Here is a 20,065-nt window from a genome sequence, read left to right as displayed (position 1 = left end):
TTCTGTCATACCCTAGCTAGTTTGATGAGTATGTTAATTATGCCCTTTAGGGTAGAGAACTAACTTGGCCTCTAGGATACATGTGCTTGTAATCTCACAGCTAGACTACTGCATTATTGCTTGCTGTAGGTCATCCCTTGAAGGTGAATCAGAATTTGCCAGTGATGAAAATCAATAATGTGGATCCATGGTGACTATGTAGAAGATAAATTTTGAGGGGTTCTAAAAGGAACCCTAATTGATATATAAGGTTTAAAATTTAATAAGCAAATTAGAAGGTCATTAGAAGCAAGTGGGACCTACAATCCATTGTTGTGCCTAAAGTAACCAAAGACCAACAGGATAAGTGAAAGTGTTAACCACAAGAATGCAAAGTAGCTGCCAGGAATCTATTAGATGCCTGAGACTTGTTAGCTACTAGAACTGGAAACCAGTGTTTTTGAGATAGTGGCTAAGAAAAAATAACAAATTATAAATTAAAAGGTTTATTGTTTAAGATTTTTATTGTATAGGGAAGAGTGATTTTATTTAATCCACCCACGACTAGAATATTTAAATGTGTATTAACCAAACCAATTAATAAAGGTAATTTAACTAAGGTATAATATTGACAATAGCCAATAATAATATTGATGATTAATTGTAATTGATCAAACCAATCAAATGGAAGAGCCATTTGCATGTGTCAATAAAGAAGGTTTGTAACTCAGCCCACTCCAGACATTGCTTTTGGCCTCTGTTACCATGTCAATCAATTTTTGCTACTTTGTAATTTTGTCCTGTTCCCAGGTTAAACAAACCCTATTAAAGGAGAATATTTCTGTGGCAAGCACCAGACACTTCACATTAAGGAGCAAAATTGATAAGATTTCTCCCCTCCCTTTGTGTTGGTGGAAATAACTACAGGTGTTGCCCTGGAAGGACATGGTGACAGTACATGAGTGCATATCCCTGGATAGTTCTGCCTTGTGAATACCTTATGCGTCAGGTTGGCTCCTCTGAGGTTGAAGAGTGACACCCTGGACGTTCATTTAACTAGGAACCTGGGTAGGGATGAGACACGTCAGAGTGAGTAGAACATCCCCCCACCCTTAGATGGGTCAAGTAACACCTCAGAATAGAACAACTTGCACATTGAGGTGTCTGGGTGGCAGGTATGCCACTCTGAGCCTCACAGTGACAAGTTAAGTTTTGGATGAAAGAGCACTTTGGCTGGAAGGACAAGATGGGGTGGGGGGACATCATCTGTGTCCTCCTTGGTATTTAATGCCTGTGTTAATATGAAAATGGGAAGCACTTGGTTTCATTGTACAAAGGGAGAAGGTGAAGAAGGATAGTGAGTTGAATGTTGAGTTAGACAAGGCAATGCCATGTGAAATTATGCAAAGTATTTAAGGCCCCTGGGTCAATAATTACTTGCATGAGTGGCATGGATATACAAGATACAACAAAGATTTTCAAATTTTGTTTGATAAAAACTTGATTTGAAAGTTTTGCAACATTTGCAATTATGCCTGGAAGAGAACGAAGCTTTCCCCTAACAAGTTTCATTTGTATAAATATTTATTATATGCATATATAAATTAAAGCTATTGTTCAAATGAGACAGATTTATTACCCTGCATGTTTCTGCATATATTTAAAGATTTAACATAAACAAATATACCTGACTTATCCAAGCCTAGGCTATAGCTTTTTTTTCCAGACACTATAACTTTCTGATTTTTAACCTGGAGAAGCCTTCAGTCCTAATCTTGCTTTTCTAAATAGGCAACTAACCATAGATGGACAAAAATTGCCTTGAAGTTTCGTAGGCTGTATCACATTGGAAATCAGTCATCAGACTCAAGGCTAATGAGTCCAAATTAAACAAGACTATTAAATGAAATGAAAACAAAAAAGTCTTGTGGCATCATAAAAGGCTAATTTATAGTGGCATGAGATTACATAGGCAAGAATCTGCTTTAACTTATATATTTATATGGCTGAAAAAGATGAATTTTATACGTTAAAAAAACATGTAAACAAATTTGTGGGATGGAGAACTGGCCTGAAAAGTGAGATTAACAATGAATTCATCAAATAAGATTTGCACTCGAGGTAAATATTCCCTTAAATGAAGTTTGGTCCAGATGCAGTCCATTCTACTTCAAATCACATGGTATCACACAGTTGAGGTTTTAAAATAGGATTGGTTTAACCAATCTAAATTGATCTTCAGGCTAAAACAAATTATGTCAAATCTTATCTATGAACTCCAGTTCAGCAGCCTCACTAATACAGGTAATATCTTTTTATATGACAACTCTTCTAGTATTTAGCTGCAACTGTGACAATTAATTCAGCCAGTATGATTTATTACTATGTGCAGAATCAAAAAAGTGAACTTAAGAAATATCCATAAAGTTGCAATGTTTATACATTTTAAAAATTATCTTTTGCATCTCTTGATCACCTGCATTTAAGGATGACCTTCCAGAAATAAATGAGATGCTAGTTACTTAGTCAACTGTTTCCTTTATTAAGAAACTATAAAATGGCATCTATATATTTGATAGCATGGTATTTACCCTAGGTGGTGGGGGATTAATTTATCATAAAGTGTAACATCTTCAATCATTTGCAAACCTTGCTCCACTATTTATACTAAGAGGAGTTCCTCCTGTTATTTCTCCTTACCTTGATTCAGTTGCATTAGAATGCTAAAGACCATGAAACTTCCCATGCTAGTATGCCCCATTCCTTAATTCCACTATAACAAGAGTGATTTTACATAAAAGCATAGAATGGTGCCTTATATCAAAACCAGATTATTCATCCATCTGTTGCAGTACTCTTCTAAGTTCTTGGAGTTCTTCTGAATAACATTAGCTGTTTTTGTTTTTTCAACTGCACATCCAAGGATTGAGAGGGCTTTTTGGATGCAAATAGCATGCTCTACCAGTGAGCTATGGCCCTCAGCTGTGTTTAATAAGTCATAGGGTGGAGACAATCAGATTGCTGCTGGAAGGTGAGCGTTCATCTTTAACTAAATCATAATAAGTAAAGAGAAAAATGAAGAGACTCAACATCTATGTTAGCGTTCAGTCTGAAGATTGAAGGGTAACTGATGGAATTATGTGTCAATTAATTTAGGCTCAGTTCATGTGTTCAGCTGGAGAGGGGGCTAAAAGAATTTGGCAGAAGAGTAACAGAAATAGCTTCATGTGAACCACATCCTGTGCTTGAAGGCTAACTCCTTAACTTGCAAAACCTACACTTGCCTTTTTGGGAAGAGCAAATGCAATAGGATGGATCCCTTAATAGGGAATTGTTTCTATGTTGTACATGTTATGTACACTTGCATAGATATAAGAATTAATGCCTAGTTGATGAGCTATATATCAGAATGAACATCTTTTCCCTGAACGACCTTGATATTTGTTTCATCTTGCTGCTGATTTAATTAGGGATTTTAACCAGCATTTACAGGAGGTAGAACCATTCTACTGTATGCATCAGATGTAAAGAACAAAAAATATTAAATGCATACATTATTTCAGTGGGAGTGTTAATTAGTTGCGACTTATATAGATTGGCCTGGTCATATAAAAGTCTTTTTGAGCCTAATTGTCAGTTGTTTTTACATGTTGCTCCAGATGAGGTTAAGAGCCAAGTTGTTTTGGATAAACAAATGAATTATAAAGCCAGGAGTGGATGATGGTTTAACAAATCTGGCTTTTCTAAATCATGACTTGCCATGCCTGCGGCAAATATTTGCATTTATTCCTAGTTTGCTTTTTTGTCCTGCATAGGCCTCTGAGCAATTCCAAGAGGCAAAAGCAATCAAAAATGGAATTATTTCTCAGACTGAATGATGATCTCTTTATCCTAAATGCTATCATTCCTCATTCTCTTATAAATATTTTTCTACTCCCAATTCTTCTTTGTGCATAAATAAGAGTTAAGGATCCTCCTAATGCCAAACCACATATTTCCCCAACAAAGCACAAGAAAATACTTCATTCATATGATGAAAAAACAAAACAAAATGGATGGTACCTCATCAAAAGATTCAAAACATATACCAACAACAAGTCCATTAGACACAGCAAAACAATCCCTACCCATTCACAAATGTCCTATAAACATAAACTCAAATTATTCATGTTAGAAAAAAGCATACAGCTCAAATACCAGCTAATTCTTAATGCTATGCAGTATACACTTCAAAAAGCATACATACACAATCAATTTAAAATATATTCCATAGTTATTCAATTATTTTTCTTCTGCAGGATGTTTCCTGTACAGAATGTTTCCTATGTTTTCAGAAAAAAAAGAGAGAGAAAATAAATTAGTATTTGACTGAATGAGCAGGATTACTCTGCAAGGCTGGCTCTGACTTGGTTAAATCAATATTGTTTTAGCATTATGAGCACATACAGTTATTGATTATATTTCTACGAGAGCTTTCCCAGCATACATTGACTTCTTGTGATTTTATCCTCCAAACCATCCTTTGAGGTAGTCTAGGCTGACATAAAGCAATTTGATAAAGATCACCCGATGATTTTATTGTCTGAGTATGAAACCAAAATTCTCCATTGGGTGAATCACTGTTTTAAGAGACGAAGTACTTATGGCATATCAAGGTAGTTGAAGCACCCTGATTTGATCTGTAAATAGAGATTCTGTGCAGAATTTTATACATGATACTTTTGTGTAGATTTGACTTGTCTGAGCTAGGAAGCTGATTAGGATCAAGCCTGCTTAGTATTTGGATAGAAGGTGTCCAGGGAATATCAAGGTTAGAAACTAACCTTGGATGAAGGAAAGGACAAACCATTTCCCCATTGTTGTCGAAGAAATTGCATAACGTGTCCATGAAGTTTCTAGGAGCCAAGCTCAACTCAAAGAAGATTTTGCTTACTTTACTTTCTGCATGCTTCAGCCTGTTCCTAAACCATTGTTCTACAATGCTATCTATAGAATGTGCAATGGATCATTGTAAATGCTAATTGTGGGAAGAATAGATTGCACAAGCCATGCCAGCATTCATAAAATTTATAAGTTGATATAAAATACCAAGTGAGATGATTAAAGTAAATTAAATACCTCAACACAACAGTTCTTGTGTTGTTTACTGCAGAGATGACATATATTTAAAAGAGATGTCATTAAAGGTTTAAAACTGAATAAAATGCCCACAGGTCTTTTTTGTTTGTTTGCTGGCATTATGAATCTCAGACATGATGGATCATTAACTTTTAGGGATACTTATTACTAGCAATGAGAAAGAAGTAAAATCAAAGTAAGAAAACATCAGTAATGTCCACCAAAGAGGCAGTGGGAGCTTCTCTTTCATTCCCTGATCGAAAGTTCATAGCATCATTTTCTAGACGTGAAGTGGGGCATTTTGGCCTCCAATCTCTAGTAGCAGCTTCTTCTTCTCAAAACGACCACATAGCTAAAAATTGTGATGCACTGTGCGATAACTTTCCAGGAGGTTTGACAAGCTGCTGCTCAAAGAGAATATCAGTAACACTTCTATACTTACAGACTTTCCTCTTTGGATCCCAGCCTGGCGCTGGCACTGCATTGAAACAGTAGTCCAACGATAGTCCAGTTATAGCCACTGAGATGATAAATAGCACTTAAAGAAAAAAAGACTTTATAATTTTACAAAATAAAATAATTTATCTCCATTAAGAGAACGGAAACCCTATAGAAGGCTCACAGAGATAGTATGCTATTTGAATGACTAATTTATAAAATACAGTAGAGTTAGGTAAACAGCACACAACTGATTCTCTTTTGATAGCCTTAAAAACAAATATATCTTGATAACCGCTAGCTCACAAACAGTTCTACTGGCTCTTGGATGCCAGTAATTACATATGGCTATTGAGGTTTTGAAGAGAAGCGTTGACTGGTCTTCTATTCATGATGGGTGTTTTTGAAGCTAGTGATGTGATCTCAACAGCATCTTGTCTGTTACTTTTTCAGTGCACCAGGCAGATCTGTAATCATATCCAATGACAAGAAAAGCTGGATGGCAAAAATATGTAATTAAACAAAGTACTGAAACTTTGGGATGCTTAAACTGGTTTAAAAATTTTCAACTTCTATATTTCCTTGCTACTGAAGTAGAGGTAGTCCTCGTTTAACGATGCTAATTGGGACTGAAAACTCTGTCATTAAGCAATGTGGTCACAGGTAAAAAAAAAATGTGACTGTTCAGCTTAGCAACAGCAGTTCTGGCAGTCCTGACTGCCATCATTAAGTGAGGACCATGCAGGTTGTTAAGTGAGGACCTCATGTGACCACAACTTCCTACCAGCTTCCCCATTGGCTTTCCTTGTTTGAAGCCAACAGGGAAGGTCACAAATCATGACTGCAGGTTGCTGCGATGGCCGTAAGTATGAGGACCAGTTGTAACTACCACTCATTCAGTGCCATTGTAAATTCAAACAGTAGCTGAAGGAGTGGTTGTTAAATGAGGACCACCTGTATTTTAAACCTAATTCAACACTTAATGTCACTATTACAGTATCTGTTTTGGGATGGCAGGTCCTGGTAAGTGAACACTGTGTTACTTCTCAAGTGAAACTGTGCTTGCTTTGGAACATATGAAACTTAGGGAATACACATCAAATCCCATCTTGCTCTGGATTAGAGTGGAGTCATGAAAAACAAGGGTGCCAACTCATGTTCTGGTATTAGGGAAATATGGTCTGGGCTTCCGTGTTCCCTCTTTTCTTCTCATGGAGAGAATCCTAACTTCTGTTCCTGGTTTCAACATTTTTTCCCCTGAACTCTGAGTAGCTTTCAATATTTTTTGGAAGTTCATTGTGTAGGGCAAAGAGCAGGTTTTGCCATTTTATAATATAAAATACATGGACTTTGCCTCACAAAATTGATTTTTTTCCCTGGACTTCTCTTGCTAAACAAACATGCATAGATGCTGTGAATTATAAGGAGGAAAAGGTTAGAATGCAGATCATAAATATTTTCAAGGACAGACAGTACATATTTATTATTAAACTTACTATAATGCTGAATACTAGTTCTCAGTAATTTGCATTAAAACAGAACCATAAGTAAAACCATAAGTATTGAAAATTGTTAAAATCATAATTAAAAGTCTATTCAAAAGGGTGTGTTAAGGCCTTTTGAAAGGGTCAGCTCAACAGAGAATGCATTCCAAGGAAATGGGACAGCTATTGTATATATTTTGAGCTTTTAGCAACTTCTGGTTGCCACAAGATCAGCATCCAACAACTGTAGGTGAACTTTCTCTGAAGATTTCAGTGATATGGGGGGGGGGGGGTTATATGGATAGAAACACGTTCTCAAGGTGTATAGTGCTTTAAGGGTCATAACCAGCACTATGTACCATCTCTCTTGAATGTTGAGTCCCCTTACAACTGGTACCTCCATCTTGTTGAGATTCACTTTCCATTAATTATCTTTCATGCAATTGATTACTGACTGCAGGCAGCTGTTTGGGGGAACCACACCTTACCTGAAGATTGTCACCTTATCCAGCTCCAAATTTCCTTGTCATCTCTCCCAGCAGTTTCACTTAGACATCAAAAATCATTGTTCATAACATTGAGCCATGAGAGACATTATATAATAAGTCATGTTTTGAGGAGTAACTGTTTCCTTCTGTCTCCAAGTGATACCATCAGAAGTCTTACCTGAGAGATAGGAAGGGAGCCACCATGAAACAGTGCCTCCTATTCCCAAATCTGTCAAGCTATCAAGAAAAATACCATGCTTGTTAATATTAAAAGCTGCTAAGAGGTCAAAAGGACTGGCATTCCCCTTGTCAGTTCCCCAAAATTATCCAGAAAGCCATCTAAGAGAGTTTCACTTTTGTAGCCTTATCTGAAATCAGCTTGAATCAAGATAATCTGCTTCCTGCCTGCAGTTACCATTCTCTCAAACATCTTACCCAACCATGAGTCTATCTTATCTCAGCCTCTATGCAAATTGTTACAACCTAATACATTCATTAGAAAATTAAATTAGAAATGTGTAACCATTATTCTGATGTTAATTCTAGATACTGATGCTGCTATTTCAGTGTTTTTGTACTCTCCCTCTATTCTGTACTGGATCTTCCACACTTTCTGATATTTCTAAATATGATGTTTTCATTAAAAAGAACCAACTGAATATTATTTCCCTTTCAGTTTTTTGCCTGATTATATCAGCGGGGACTTTGACTCTATTTTACCTGAAGTAAAAGAATATTATACAGATAAGGTAAGTAAATTCTGAAAAAGAAGTAACAGAACTGTTTCCCAGAACTAGTATTAGCACTCACTTTGTTTCTTTATTGACTGAGGCACAGAAATTCACATGGGGAGGACTCAGAATAGATAGATAGATAGATAGATAGATAGATAGATAGATAGATAGATAGATAGATAGATAGATAGATAGATAGATAGAAGGCTATTATGTAGAGAAAGAAAGGGGGTAAAGTTGCGTGTAAAGCATTTACTTTGTTCAAAGCAAAGGAAACATAAAGGAGTTCATTTCTTGATTAGTCATAGATAGTCAGAAGCTCACCGCAGACACACTAACCAGTCTTTGGACATGAGTTTAAATTTGATCCAAAAGGGACAGGACCTCAATGTGCCATTACTTCTTAAATGCTAGAGATTGTGGGCAAAATAGTGACCAGGAGATCAATAACTAGTTAAGCCATTGTTAGGCACAATGGTGGGATAGAGTTCAAAAGTAGAAGTTGGAATAGATAGCACTAAAACACAGTTTTTCCCTTTATTCTTCCTTACCTCACAAAGAGAGAGAGAGAGGAGAGAAGAAAAGAAAATGTAAAGAGAGTGATGGAAGGGAAATTAGAAAGTGTACTATAGAGGATGCTTAACCAGAAATTCCTTGGAAACAAAAAGCTGTTTTAGCAATCACCTGTCATTACCTTTGGTCAATGCTACTGCTCTTAACTTCTAGGACATCACTTATGCATTTTTGTTCAGTGGCCTTATACCAGTCTATCCATATTTCTTTAATAGTATCTGTGGAAACCTCTCTTTCCTTCAGGTACTGTTGCTATCATTCAGAGTTGTATGTCAAAACTGAGACACACAATTTCTCTTTTTCTGTCAACTCAGGTCCTGTTCTAAGAATAAGACATAAAGATACTTCTTTAAATCTTTTAATACAAAAATAAGATTGAGTTGTTTTTGATCAGAATGGGAAAGGGAGCAGATTATTTAAAACCATTAACTTTTAATTATAAAAAAAAATAGGAAAACACTACTATTAGAAAACGGTTGGTTCATTTCACATCAGTCAGGGACAGAAAACTATTTTCCAGGCAGAATCTGCACTTCTTCCTATATTGTTCAGTCTCTGAAGGTCACGCTGAACAGGGCAGTGATTCAATCACATCAATGACAAGTAAGGGTCTTAAAATAAGGGTCTTAAACTATGTTGAGGCTTAACATGCTTCATCTTTTTTTCTCTCCTTCAATTGTGCAACTGAATGTTAGCTGCATAGTATTGGCAGATTCTCTGGCAACTTTAAAAAGGTAACCATGTGTGGCTACCACTGAGTTAAATACTTATTTTGTCTAAAGGCCAAAGGTTTGATATGTTTGTTGTTAGCTTCTTTTTTGACTAATATGTCTTGCTTGTTTCAAAACATATCCAACAGATAATTTAGAGCTCTCACTTACCATACTGGATTTCCTAAAGTCACTCCTTAAACTAGCCATTATAAATAGGGAGTTTATAGGTACGTACTAGCCACTATAGCTGAGCTTCTCAGTCACTCTCTGAATTTTTAAAATGTAGACAAACCCATCTAAAAACTACTTAAAATATATTTTATTTCAATGTTTTATCAAATGTCTTTAAAAATAGATATTTTAAAATGTATGCTCTTGTTCTTTTTTAGATAAGAACTGTACCAGACTCAAATAGTATAAAAGCTGGTAACTTGTCCTGTACAGTCTAGGAAAAAGTTGTTTACTAATTTGGTTGCACAACAGGTGAAGGGTACATTGATGCAAAAGTAAATCTTCCTTATAATGGCCCCACCATTTTGGAACACCTCGTCCCATGTTTATCCCCTTTGCTATAGTCCTTCTGCAAGACAATTCACAAAGACCCGACAACTTTTATGTGAACCCTTTTCTAGAGGATTTGACAAAGATTTTGTATTACCGCAATGAAAATAAAGCATAACTGGTCCCAGGAATAATCACTTCTGATTTTTTTACTATTTCAGATTCGGTATGCAGATTCTGCAATTGTGTTAGTGACATGCATTTTTATTTCATGGACTGTGGTATTTTAGACTTATAGTTGCACAGCTTATTAATGTACATTATTATAGTAGTTTATGTTACACTTTCATTGTAAAGACTCTTTGTTATGTTGGTATTTTATCTCATCCATTTTATTTGAATTTTGTGTTTTATATTTTGTAAATGTTGCTGATTGTTGACTGAATAAATGTTACTATTACTACTGCAAGACAATTAAAGAAAGCCAGTTTAAAGTACCAGGCTAGAAACTCAGAGATCCTGAGTTCTTGTCCCACCTTAAGCAAGCTGGGTGACCTTGAGGCAGTCACTGCCAGCCCTAGGAAGAAGGCAAAGGGAAGCCACTTCTAAAATCTTGCTAAGAAAACTGCAGTGATTTGTCCAGGAAGTCAACTGGAGTCAAGACTGACTCAAAGGCATGTGCACACACTCACACACACACACACACACACAAATGTAAGACAAAACCATCTTGTTCAATTTGGTGATGATGTTGGGCTGTTGTTTTAGGTTGGGATTTTATCTTAACTTCAATTTGATAGTATAGGTGTTTCTGTATTTTGTGTTTTGTAGGATTGTAGAGTTATATGAAAAAAAAAATCAGTGGAATTCCCTTTTCTTAGCCGTTTTCTCATGGGCATCTACTAGTCTCTCCTTAAAATCAAAATAAAGAGCCACAGATATAGAAATTCAACTGTCCCCTTTATTGAAGTTAAGAAAGTGCCACTGTTCAAACTGGGCATTATAAATATTCCTTATACAATCAGAACAAAGCTATATGTAGAATATTATTCCTGCCATTATGAGCACGTCTATTGATTTGCATATATTTTTAAACAATAATCTAAGTACATTTTGCAGCATAAGCATGTAAAACAGTCTTCCATATGGTAACCAGTACTGATAGCATTATCTTGCACAGACAGATGACAACTGTTCAGAATCTCTCTCTACCTACCCACCTACCTACTTAGAAAAGTTAAATAAATATGAGGTAGGTAAAACTTTGAATTATTTGATTTCAGGCTGCAGGCAGGAGAACTGCATAATGGAGAAAACTCTCCATCCAGAAATTTAGAAGAAAGGAGAAAGGTTCTAGCCTAAGTATCTAATATGTTAGCTTCTATGTATGCAGGAATGTATGTAGTCTCAATACTTCATTTCTTTCTATAAAAGAGGTTTCTAGACATATCTAGAACTGAGACCTGGAATATTTCTTTTCCAAGATCTCTTTTCCTTCATGTATCCCCAGATATTGGTGGGTTAGGGAACTAATGGTGGAAATGGAACTAATGGTGGAAATAGGGTTTTTCAGTTCAGTTTTTCAATTTGACATTGTAATTCTTTTATTCATCATCCATTTTAAAAAGAGATTATATAGTTAAGTGACTGAGTATTGATTTAATTTTTATGAATGCAAGCCATTTGGCTTACTGGAATTGACAGAGTATAATTACCCCATTTCAGTTGGAGCATCATGTTGCAAACAGTCAAGTAGATACAAATCATTCAGGCATAGTACATTACCACAAACTTACACATTTGAACCTCCCAAGTGAGAGTTTTCAGAGGCATCAAAAATAACAACATTAATTTCTAAAACAGATTAAAAATGTAAATAGAACTGATGAGTTTGAATTTTCATTGCTTCATACCTGTGTTTTCAAAATATGAGTAAAGGAGTAGGTGACTGGTAGGGCTTATCATGCAGTGGACAAATTGTGTGCAAGTCTGATACAAGAAATATATGGAGTTCCCAAAGACACAAATAGAATTATGTGACTGTAAAATTGGAAAAGAGCTTTGATTTACCATCAGCTATACTCTGGAGAAAAATTAAAAGCAATAACATTGGTCTGGGTTCTTAGGAAGCCAATATATTTAGTTTCTTTAATTGCTTACATATCTTATAGCTTTTGAGATTAGATCAATGTAGTAGTGAAAAGACCGAGTAGAAAACCATGAAGATGGCAGTTCTAATCCCAAGTTATTAAAAAGATAATAATGCCTTACTGAGTTGTTGAAAGGCAATAGAAGGTAATATAGATCAAGTCCTCTGAATGTTGTTCCTTACTTTTAATTCCAACTTTCCTCTTCAAAAACTCCTGTGGGGTGGATCTAAGTAAACACTTTTTAAAAAATGGTTCTGGTAACCATTTCATAATCTGAAAATTGATTCCTCTGCTTCAAAAAAAAAAAAAAAAAGCTAGAAACTCAGAGACCATGAGTTCTTGTCCCACCTTAGGCACAAAGCCAGCTCTGAGATTTATATGTTAGCATTTTCTGTGACTGGAGCATTGAAGGGAATCTTCTGACAAATATGTTATATGCTGTTCACTGTTATCCACTCATTGTGCCATGATGATGGAATTATGTATGTGGAGATGATTACTGCCAATTGGCAAATCAATGTCTTGAAAAAAAGATGGCATTCTTCTGGAAAAAAAGAAAATGTTTAGAAAGCTGGATACACACTTAAGATTTAAAATTATCTTAGCTAGCTCCTTTGAGTCTTTTTTATGTGGAAAAGCTGGATAAATATTTTTCAAATTAGTTCTGCATGCACTGAATCAAGAATTAAACATAACTTTAAAATGTTAGATCTAAGCAACTCTTTGTGTGCACTTGTATTTTTAGTTTTATTACATGGTTTTGTACTATTGAATATTGTTATTTGTAGGCATGAATGAGCAAAAGTGATGCATTTTTCATTAGATGTTTAAATTAAAACTGACAGTCATAGTTTGAAAGTAAGAGATTAGAAAAGAAATGTGTTGCAGCAGGAAGCAATAGGGTGAACAGAATGCAATCAGACTTCAAGACACCATAGAACCATCAAAGTCCTGGAAAGGTCACATGAACAGATAAATGAGCCCATTTATATTCTCTGAGCTTCACCTAGTTGCTGATCTAAACAGTAATCTTCTGACATGGAGGCTAGCATTCCACTGTCTGTTTACAATTCTGACAAGCAATGTATATATATGTATTGTCGAAGGCTTTCACGGCCGGCATACGAAGGCTGGTGTGGGTCCGGGCTGTGTGACTGTGTTCTGGAAGCTTTGTTTCCTAACGTTTCTTCAGCATCTGTGACCGGCATCTTCAGAGTGCAGGAGCACAGACAGGAGCAGTTCTCTCTGTGCCCAGGATGATGTGACCCTTTTGTGGGTATTTATAGAGATCTGAAAGGGGGGTTGGGGGGGTTGGGTTAACGAGTGGCTGCTTGTTTTGGTGTCAGAATATGTGTGTATCTTCCTGGGGGTTAGACAGGGTTTTTGTATATGTATATACTGTATATACCTATACCTATACCTATATATTGTCTGAATTAATGTGTGATTCTGAAAACTAAATATACTAGCACTTTAAGTGGCTACTTGCAATCCATTTCTGGGATTTCTGATTTGGGACAATCAAGTCAGGAAATCAGGACCCATTTCCAATGCAGTTATGGTCCTGTTTCTTCCATTGATACCCAAGTTCACAGTAAAAATAGTGCCAATTGTTTTTTAACCTTTTGACCACTTCACATGCCAGGAGTAATCATGCTCTGTTGCTTTCTCATGTTTTATTATTAACAGCTAAATATTCATGTACTTAAAAGTCAAGATTATAAATCAGGATTATTTTTACAGCCCATTGTTTGAGAAATGAAGGTGAATGGAAAGACCATTTATGAGAACCAAGAAGCCCCAGCATAAATCCCATCTCAGCTATGAATTAATGAAGTAGGTTTTTGGGCTTAATAATGTTAAGTCTTCCACCTGCAACATCATACCTGAAGTACCAAGATGCTGAGAAGGCAGGACTGTTGCTAAAACGTCGTCATTAAGAAACAAAGTAAAGAAATGATCATGCTGATGATAACTTTGAGGCTTACAGAAGTACAGAGAAACTTGGTCAAATAACCATGGCCAGAAGTTATAGAAAGTGAAATATCAGTTTAAAAAGAGCTACTGAATAGGAATTGTAGTGGCAGCCTGCTCCAGACCGAAGGAATTAATACTTTGACTCTTGAACAGCTGAATTCTTTTTTAAGGAGAATACATACCTGCAAGATTTTGTTGTAGATTTCACTCAGCGGAATAATAAGGTTATTGATTTTTCCTGCACAGTTGTTACTGTATAAGGCTTTTTAGGATAAAATGTATCTTCTGTGTTTCTTCTGCTACTGGGAAAAAAGACATTAGAGAAACTAAACTTCATCCTGCTATTGTCTGTACCATGGAACATTAGTATTTCAATGTTGGGTACTGTAGAATATGAAATATTGATTAAACCAATCAGAAATATTTACTGCCAGGACAGTGAAGATGATATTCTTAAAGGAACAGTTTATAGTTTAGGGATAAACAATTCTGAAAACATTGGGCATATATATGTAATCTCTTGTTTTCTTGCTGTCATAAAGATGTGTCTTGAAAGGACCTATTTTCTCTTATTAAGTGTGGGTGGATTATTGAAACAGTTGCTTACTGCACATTCTCAATCCTATTAAATGTACTTATTAACATGTGTTTGCTACATGAAAGTTGCAGTCATCCAAAGCCACTTTAAGTTCACTTGAAATCTCAATAGTTACTGGGAACATCACATATTTTGTTCATTTAATAAACACATTAGTATAAAGGTAGCTGCAATGTCAGCGTTCCTCTGCTTAACCTTCACACCATTACCACCTCAAATTAGTGGAATTAAGCTCCCTGTGAATCTGTCAACCTGCTTTTATTCAAATGTCAGCAAGTTTACACGAAGATTATATAGCAGCTACTTTTAGTCCATAGTCATTTGACAAGTGGTGTAGAGGATAAATGGTATAAACTTGATTTTTCTTGATTTCTGATTATCTTTCCTGAATAATAGGTGAAAGTAACAGGCTGAGAAAGTAAAACTGCTTGAGAAAGTTAATGGAATGTTAATTACTTGTAGAGGAAATAAACTGTACATTGCATTCAGTGGAAGTTTTTTCCTGAAGTAGTTGCTGGAGGAAGTTTTAGAAGTAGTTGCTGAAGAAAGCTTCCATTATAACAGTACTCAGTGGGACAGCTGTGTAATTCTACTGCAATATAAAAAGTGTTTCTAACACTTTAAATATTATCAGGTTTACATAGTTTAGTAAGAGCCCGATTTATCAAATGTTTGTACTGTCAACAACGACATGTATTACTATTGTCTGTTTTTTTCTACATTTCCTTTCCTTTAACTTTACTCTTAGAACTGTCCCAATCCCCAGACTTAGATGCATATATGTGTGTGCATATGTACTGTATGTCCATACAATTAGGACAAGGGTTTAGGCTTTCAGTAAATTGAATGTAGTATATGAAAGGGTTATAAAATACTAGCTAATCTATAAGAAGATTCTTTTCTTTTTCTGTAGGAAGTCTCACATTCTGTATAGCTCAAACCTAGTTTCCATACAGGTAGACATAACTTACCAATGGTAATTGGGACCAGGAACTGGTCCTGACATTGTAAGGTGTGACATTATGTGACCACACCAACTAACAACAGCAGTTCCAGCAGTCCCAGTTGCTGCTGTTAGGTGAATCCTGTGTGGTTGCTGCACCCCCCAGTCACATGGTCACCATTTGCACTCTTCCCCATTGATTTTGCTTGTCAGAAGCTGGCAGCAAAGGTTGCAATTGGTGATCACACGACCACAGGATGCTGCAGCATTGTAATTGTGAGCCAGTTCCCAGCCACAGGAATCACAATCACATGACCGTGGGGACACTACGACAGCCACAACTACAATACCCCTTTGTAAGCACCTCTCACTCAACATTCATAAGTTTCAACGCCCGCTGAATGAATGGTCGTTCAGTGAGGACTACCTGTAGTACTTTTCTATAGACATGGAAATATTCTTCTTACATAGTCTTTATAAAAGTTTCAGAATGCTAGTCAAAGTAGGAAAGATTAAGGTATCTAGGCATTAATTTAAAATAGATTCAGGCTTCAACATTTATAAATCACTGAGCAAAATGCAGCCCAACAGATCACTTGTATTGCTATTACATATCAGAAGAGGGCCCCACAAAATATAGCTATTACGTTAGAAGACAAAAAAGTATTCATAATTATCTTAAAAGGATTGAGAATGCTAGCGAGAGAAAATAAACAGGCATAAAGTTCTGCTCAAAGTATCAGTTGCACAGTCAAAAATAAAACTATTCATATCATTCACAACAAAAAGGCTTGATGTATGATGTACAAGCCATAGCATATATTGCAGGGCCTCATCTGATGACTCTAGCAATAACCCAGGTTTGTAATTGAGAAAGCACTCCCCCAGTTATCCTGGTCCCATGTTCTTTAGGGCTTTATAAGTCATAAGCAAAACCTTGAACCTGGTTTAGTAACTCTTAAAGATGAACTTTCGCTGTCTATTGTTGTTAATGAATACCACACCTTTTTTTACCAGCAGAAACTCAAAATAGTCGACGGTTATGAACATAAAATAAAAACAACTAAAATTAAACAATTAAAGTAGCACTAAAACTTATTCATAAAACAGTTCCCATCCAATCCAGTTTTAAATCAGCTTTTAAATCCAGTTTTAAGCCAGCTTTTATGACACATTTTTTAGACAGGAAATATTTTGGTTTGCTTACAGAAACATAACTGAGAGGAAAATAGCCTGATCTTTCTTAGAAAGAAGTTCTGAAGTTCAGTGGTGAATTAGCTTCTTGTTAGTAGCAATATGCTATGAGAACTGGTAAATAAATTTCTAAATAGTGAAATAATGTTTGCTATTATTTTTTCTTGTTAATTATTTCATAACCAGTTATTATCCTTACACATATGCCAGCATTTGAAAAATAAATAGTTCATGGTAAATTAACAATTTACTTTTTACAGTACAAAGAATTTAGCTGTTCATTTTTTGGACTTTTAGTTTTCACAGTCTTTGTTTACAAAGAAGTTGGTTGATGGATTTAACAAGCTCAGAAATGATTGAAAACTGCTAAGATATATGACATTTCTCAGTAATGCAGTATTTTAATTACAGCAGACACCTATGAGAAGTGTTCCCTGTTTCTTTATTTACTGCCCAAATCTTATCAACCTGGATGATGTACAACAAAGTTTTTTTAAAAAGGGAGATACAGAAGTAATAAAATAATTAGAAATAACAACAAAACTATACATGTTTAGAGAAATATACAATGATCTGGAGCTAAAATTCATTAAAAAAAGGTTTTCATAATGTTCCTGAGGAATAACTGAAAAGGGGCTTCACTGCCAGCTAATATTCAACTGTGTGGTGTTCTGCAGAAAAATTGTTCTGGAAAGTCTGTGAAGGTTAGCAAGTGAGAAAGTAGCATGTTTAATCTCTCTAGATTCCTCTTGCCTCTTCGATCCACCCTCTTGCAACATCAATCCCAAAGAACAAACTGGCTCTCGCATCCTAGGAAGCAGATGCACGTGTCATTCTCTTGATTCTTTGAAGTTCATCTAGAGTCAAGCATTTTTGTGTCAGCAAAGCCTTGGGACCAAGGTCCTTTGATATAATGAATTTCTTTTCAGTACTTCAGCTCTGAGAATCCTACCTTTACCACTATACCAGACTCAGAAATACACAGGACTTCATAGAACTCCCAGATGCACTTCTCAGGAAGGAAGTACAGCACTGATGATAATGATCCTCCTTAGAAGCAAAATTAAATCAGCCATCTCCCTCCAGTTCTGAATAGGCATGAGACCTGATTATTGGCTCATTAACAAAGGCCTTACTGGTTAAATTTATTCTAATAAAATGTTATAGTAAACAGCTTTGAGATTTTAAAAAAGGGAGGGAAGCAATATACAAATGTTTTAAATAAAAATAAACTTATTCTTCCTTTTGACTCACAGTGTGAACTAAGGTTCTATTTTTCAATAAATGATTTTTTCAAACTGCTCACCTCATTAAATTTCTTGTAACAGTGACCCCTTAATTCTAATCCTGTGATTGCTTTCGAATAACTGTTATGGTTCAAATTCTAATAGGAAGCTACCTAACATGGAAATTGCATACAGAATTGTATACATTAAAGAAAATGCATAAAGAATTAAATAGATTTATCAAGTTGAAAGTGGGCATTGAGATCAGCGCCTAGCTCATCTGGAATCCAGATATAAGTATTCAAACAGATGGCAACAATTAAGCTTGTTTCCTAACATTCAGTTGGAATCTGCCTTATTGCAACATAAAACCATTATTATGTGTCCTGGGCTTTTGTCCACCTTCAAGTTCTTAAAAAGTGCTATCTTGATGATAGTTTAGTTATCTTTTCCCAAACCTAAAGACACCCATTACTCCCAGTTGCTAATATAGTCTCCATTTCTCTGCATTTGTCCTTTTTTATAAATCTTTGTGATCACCAGAACCAGACATAGTAGGAGTCTGACTCCTGAAGAATATAGTGGAATTATTATTTCCCATGAACTGATCATTGTTCTTCTGTTAATTCAGCTAAAATTGCATTTGCCTTTTTAGAAGACACATCACAGAGATGACTCATATTTGACCCGTGATCCTTTTCACATGTACTATTTTTGTTGTTGTTTACTCGTTAAGTCGTGTCCGACTCTTCGTGACCCCATGAACCATATTGCGCCAGGCCTTCCTGTCCTTCACTGCCTCCCTGAGTTTGCTCAGTTTCATGCTCATTGCTTCAGTGATGCTATCTAACCATCTCATCCTCTGCCGTCCTCTTCTCCTTTTGCCTTCAATCTTTCCCAGCATCAGGGTCTTCTCCAAAGAGATCTCTCTTCGCATTAGGTGGCCAAAATATCTGAGCTTGAGCTTCATTATCGATCCTTCCAATGAGCAATCAGGGTTGATTTCCTTTAAGATTGACTGGTTTGACCTCCTAGCAGTCCAGGGAACTCTTAAGAGTCCTCTCCAGCACCACAGTTCAAAGGCATCAATTCTTCGGCGCTCGGCCTTTTTTATGGTCCAGCTCTCACAGCCATACATTACTACTGGAAAAACCATAGCTTTGACTATGCGGATCTTTGTCGGCAAGGTGACGTCTCTGCTTTTTAATATGCTATCTAGGCTTGCCATAGCTTTCCTCCCAAGGAGCAAGCGTCTTTTAATTTCATGGCTGCAGTCTCCGTCTGCGGTGATCTTGGAGCCCAAATAAATGAAGTCTGTTACTGCTTCCATTTCTACCCCTTCTATTTGCCAGGAATTGATGGGTCCAGATGCCATGATCTTAGTTTTTTTAATGTTGAGTTTCAAGCCAGCTTTTGCACTCTCCTCTTTCACCCTCATCAAGAGGCTCTTTAGTTCTTCTTCACTTTCTGCCATTAGGGTGGTATCGTCCGCATATCTGAGGTTGTTGATGATTCTCCCTGCAATCTTAATTCCGGCTTGTGATTCTTCCAGCCTGGCATTTCTCATGATGTACTCTGCATATAGGTTAAATAAGCAGGGTGACAGTATACAGCCTTGTCGTACACCTTTCCCTATTTTGAACCAATCGGTTGTTCCATGACCGGTTCTAACTGTTGCTTCTTGGCCCGCATACAGATTTCTCAGGAGACAGGTAAGGTGGTCTGGTATTCCCATCTCTTTAAGAATTTGCCACAGTTTGTTGTGATCCACACAATCAAAGGCTTTTGCATAGTCAATGAAGCAGAAGTAGATATTTTTCTGGAACTCTCGTGCTTTCTCCATGATCCAGCGAATGTTGGCGATTTGATCTCTAGTTCCTCTGCCTCTTCGAAACCCAGCTTGTACATCCGGTAGTTCTCGGATCATATATTGCTGAAGCCTAGCTTGT

At 36.2% G+C, this 20,065-nt stretch overlaps 1 protein-coding gene across 1 annotated transcript in view; it reads left to right on the top strand.

The window, feature by feature from the left end:
* Positions 1 to 20,065, top strand: part of TPK1 (thiamin pyrophosphokinase 1) — a 293,030-nt gene that overhangs the window by 161,423 nt on the left and 111,542 nt on the right. The window contains exon 4 of the mRNA XM_088150863.1: positions 8,184 to 8,256. Within this exon, the coding sequence (XP_088006989.1) occupies positions 8,184 to 8,256 (73 nt within the window). The remainder of the gene's footprint in view (positions 1 to 8,183; positions 8,257 to 20,065) is intronic.

The sequence above is a fragment of the Python bivittatus genome, unplaced genomic scaffold, assembly GCF_059951505.1.
Source record: "Python bivittatus isolate LINGU-HERP-01145 unplaced genomic scaffold, Pbiv_v1 ctg000610_np1212, whole genome shotgun sequence".
Lineage (NCBI taxonomy): Eukaryota > Metazoa > Chordata > Lepidosauria > Squamata > Pythonidae > Python > Python bivittatus.
Note: the sequence above shows the minus strand (reverse complement) of the source record. Positions and strands in the feature narration are given on the sequence as shown.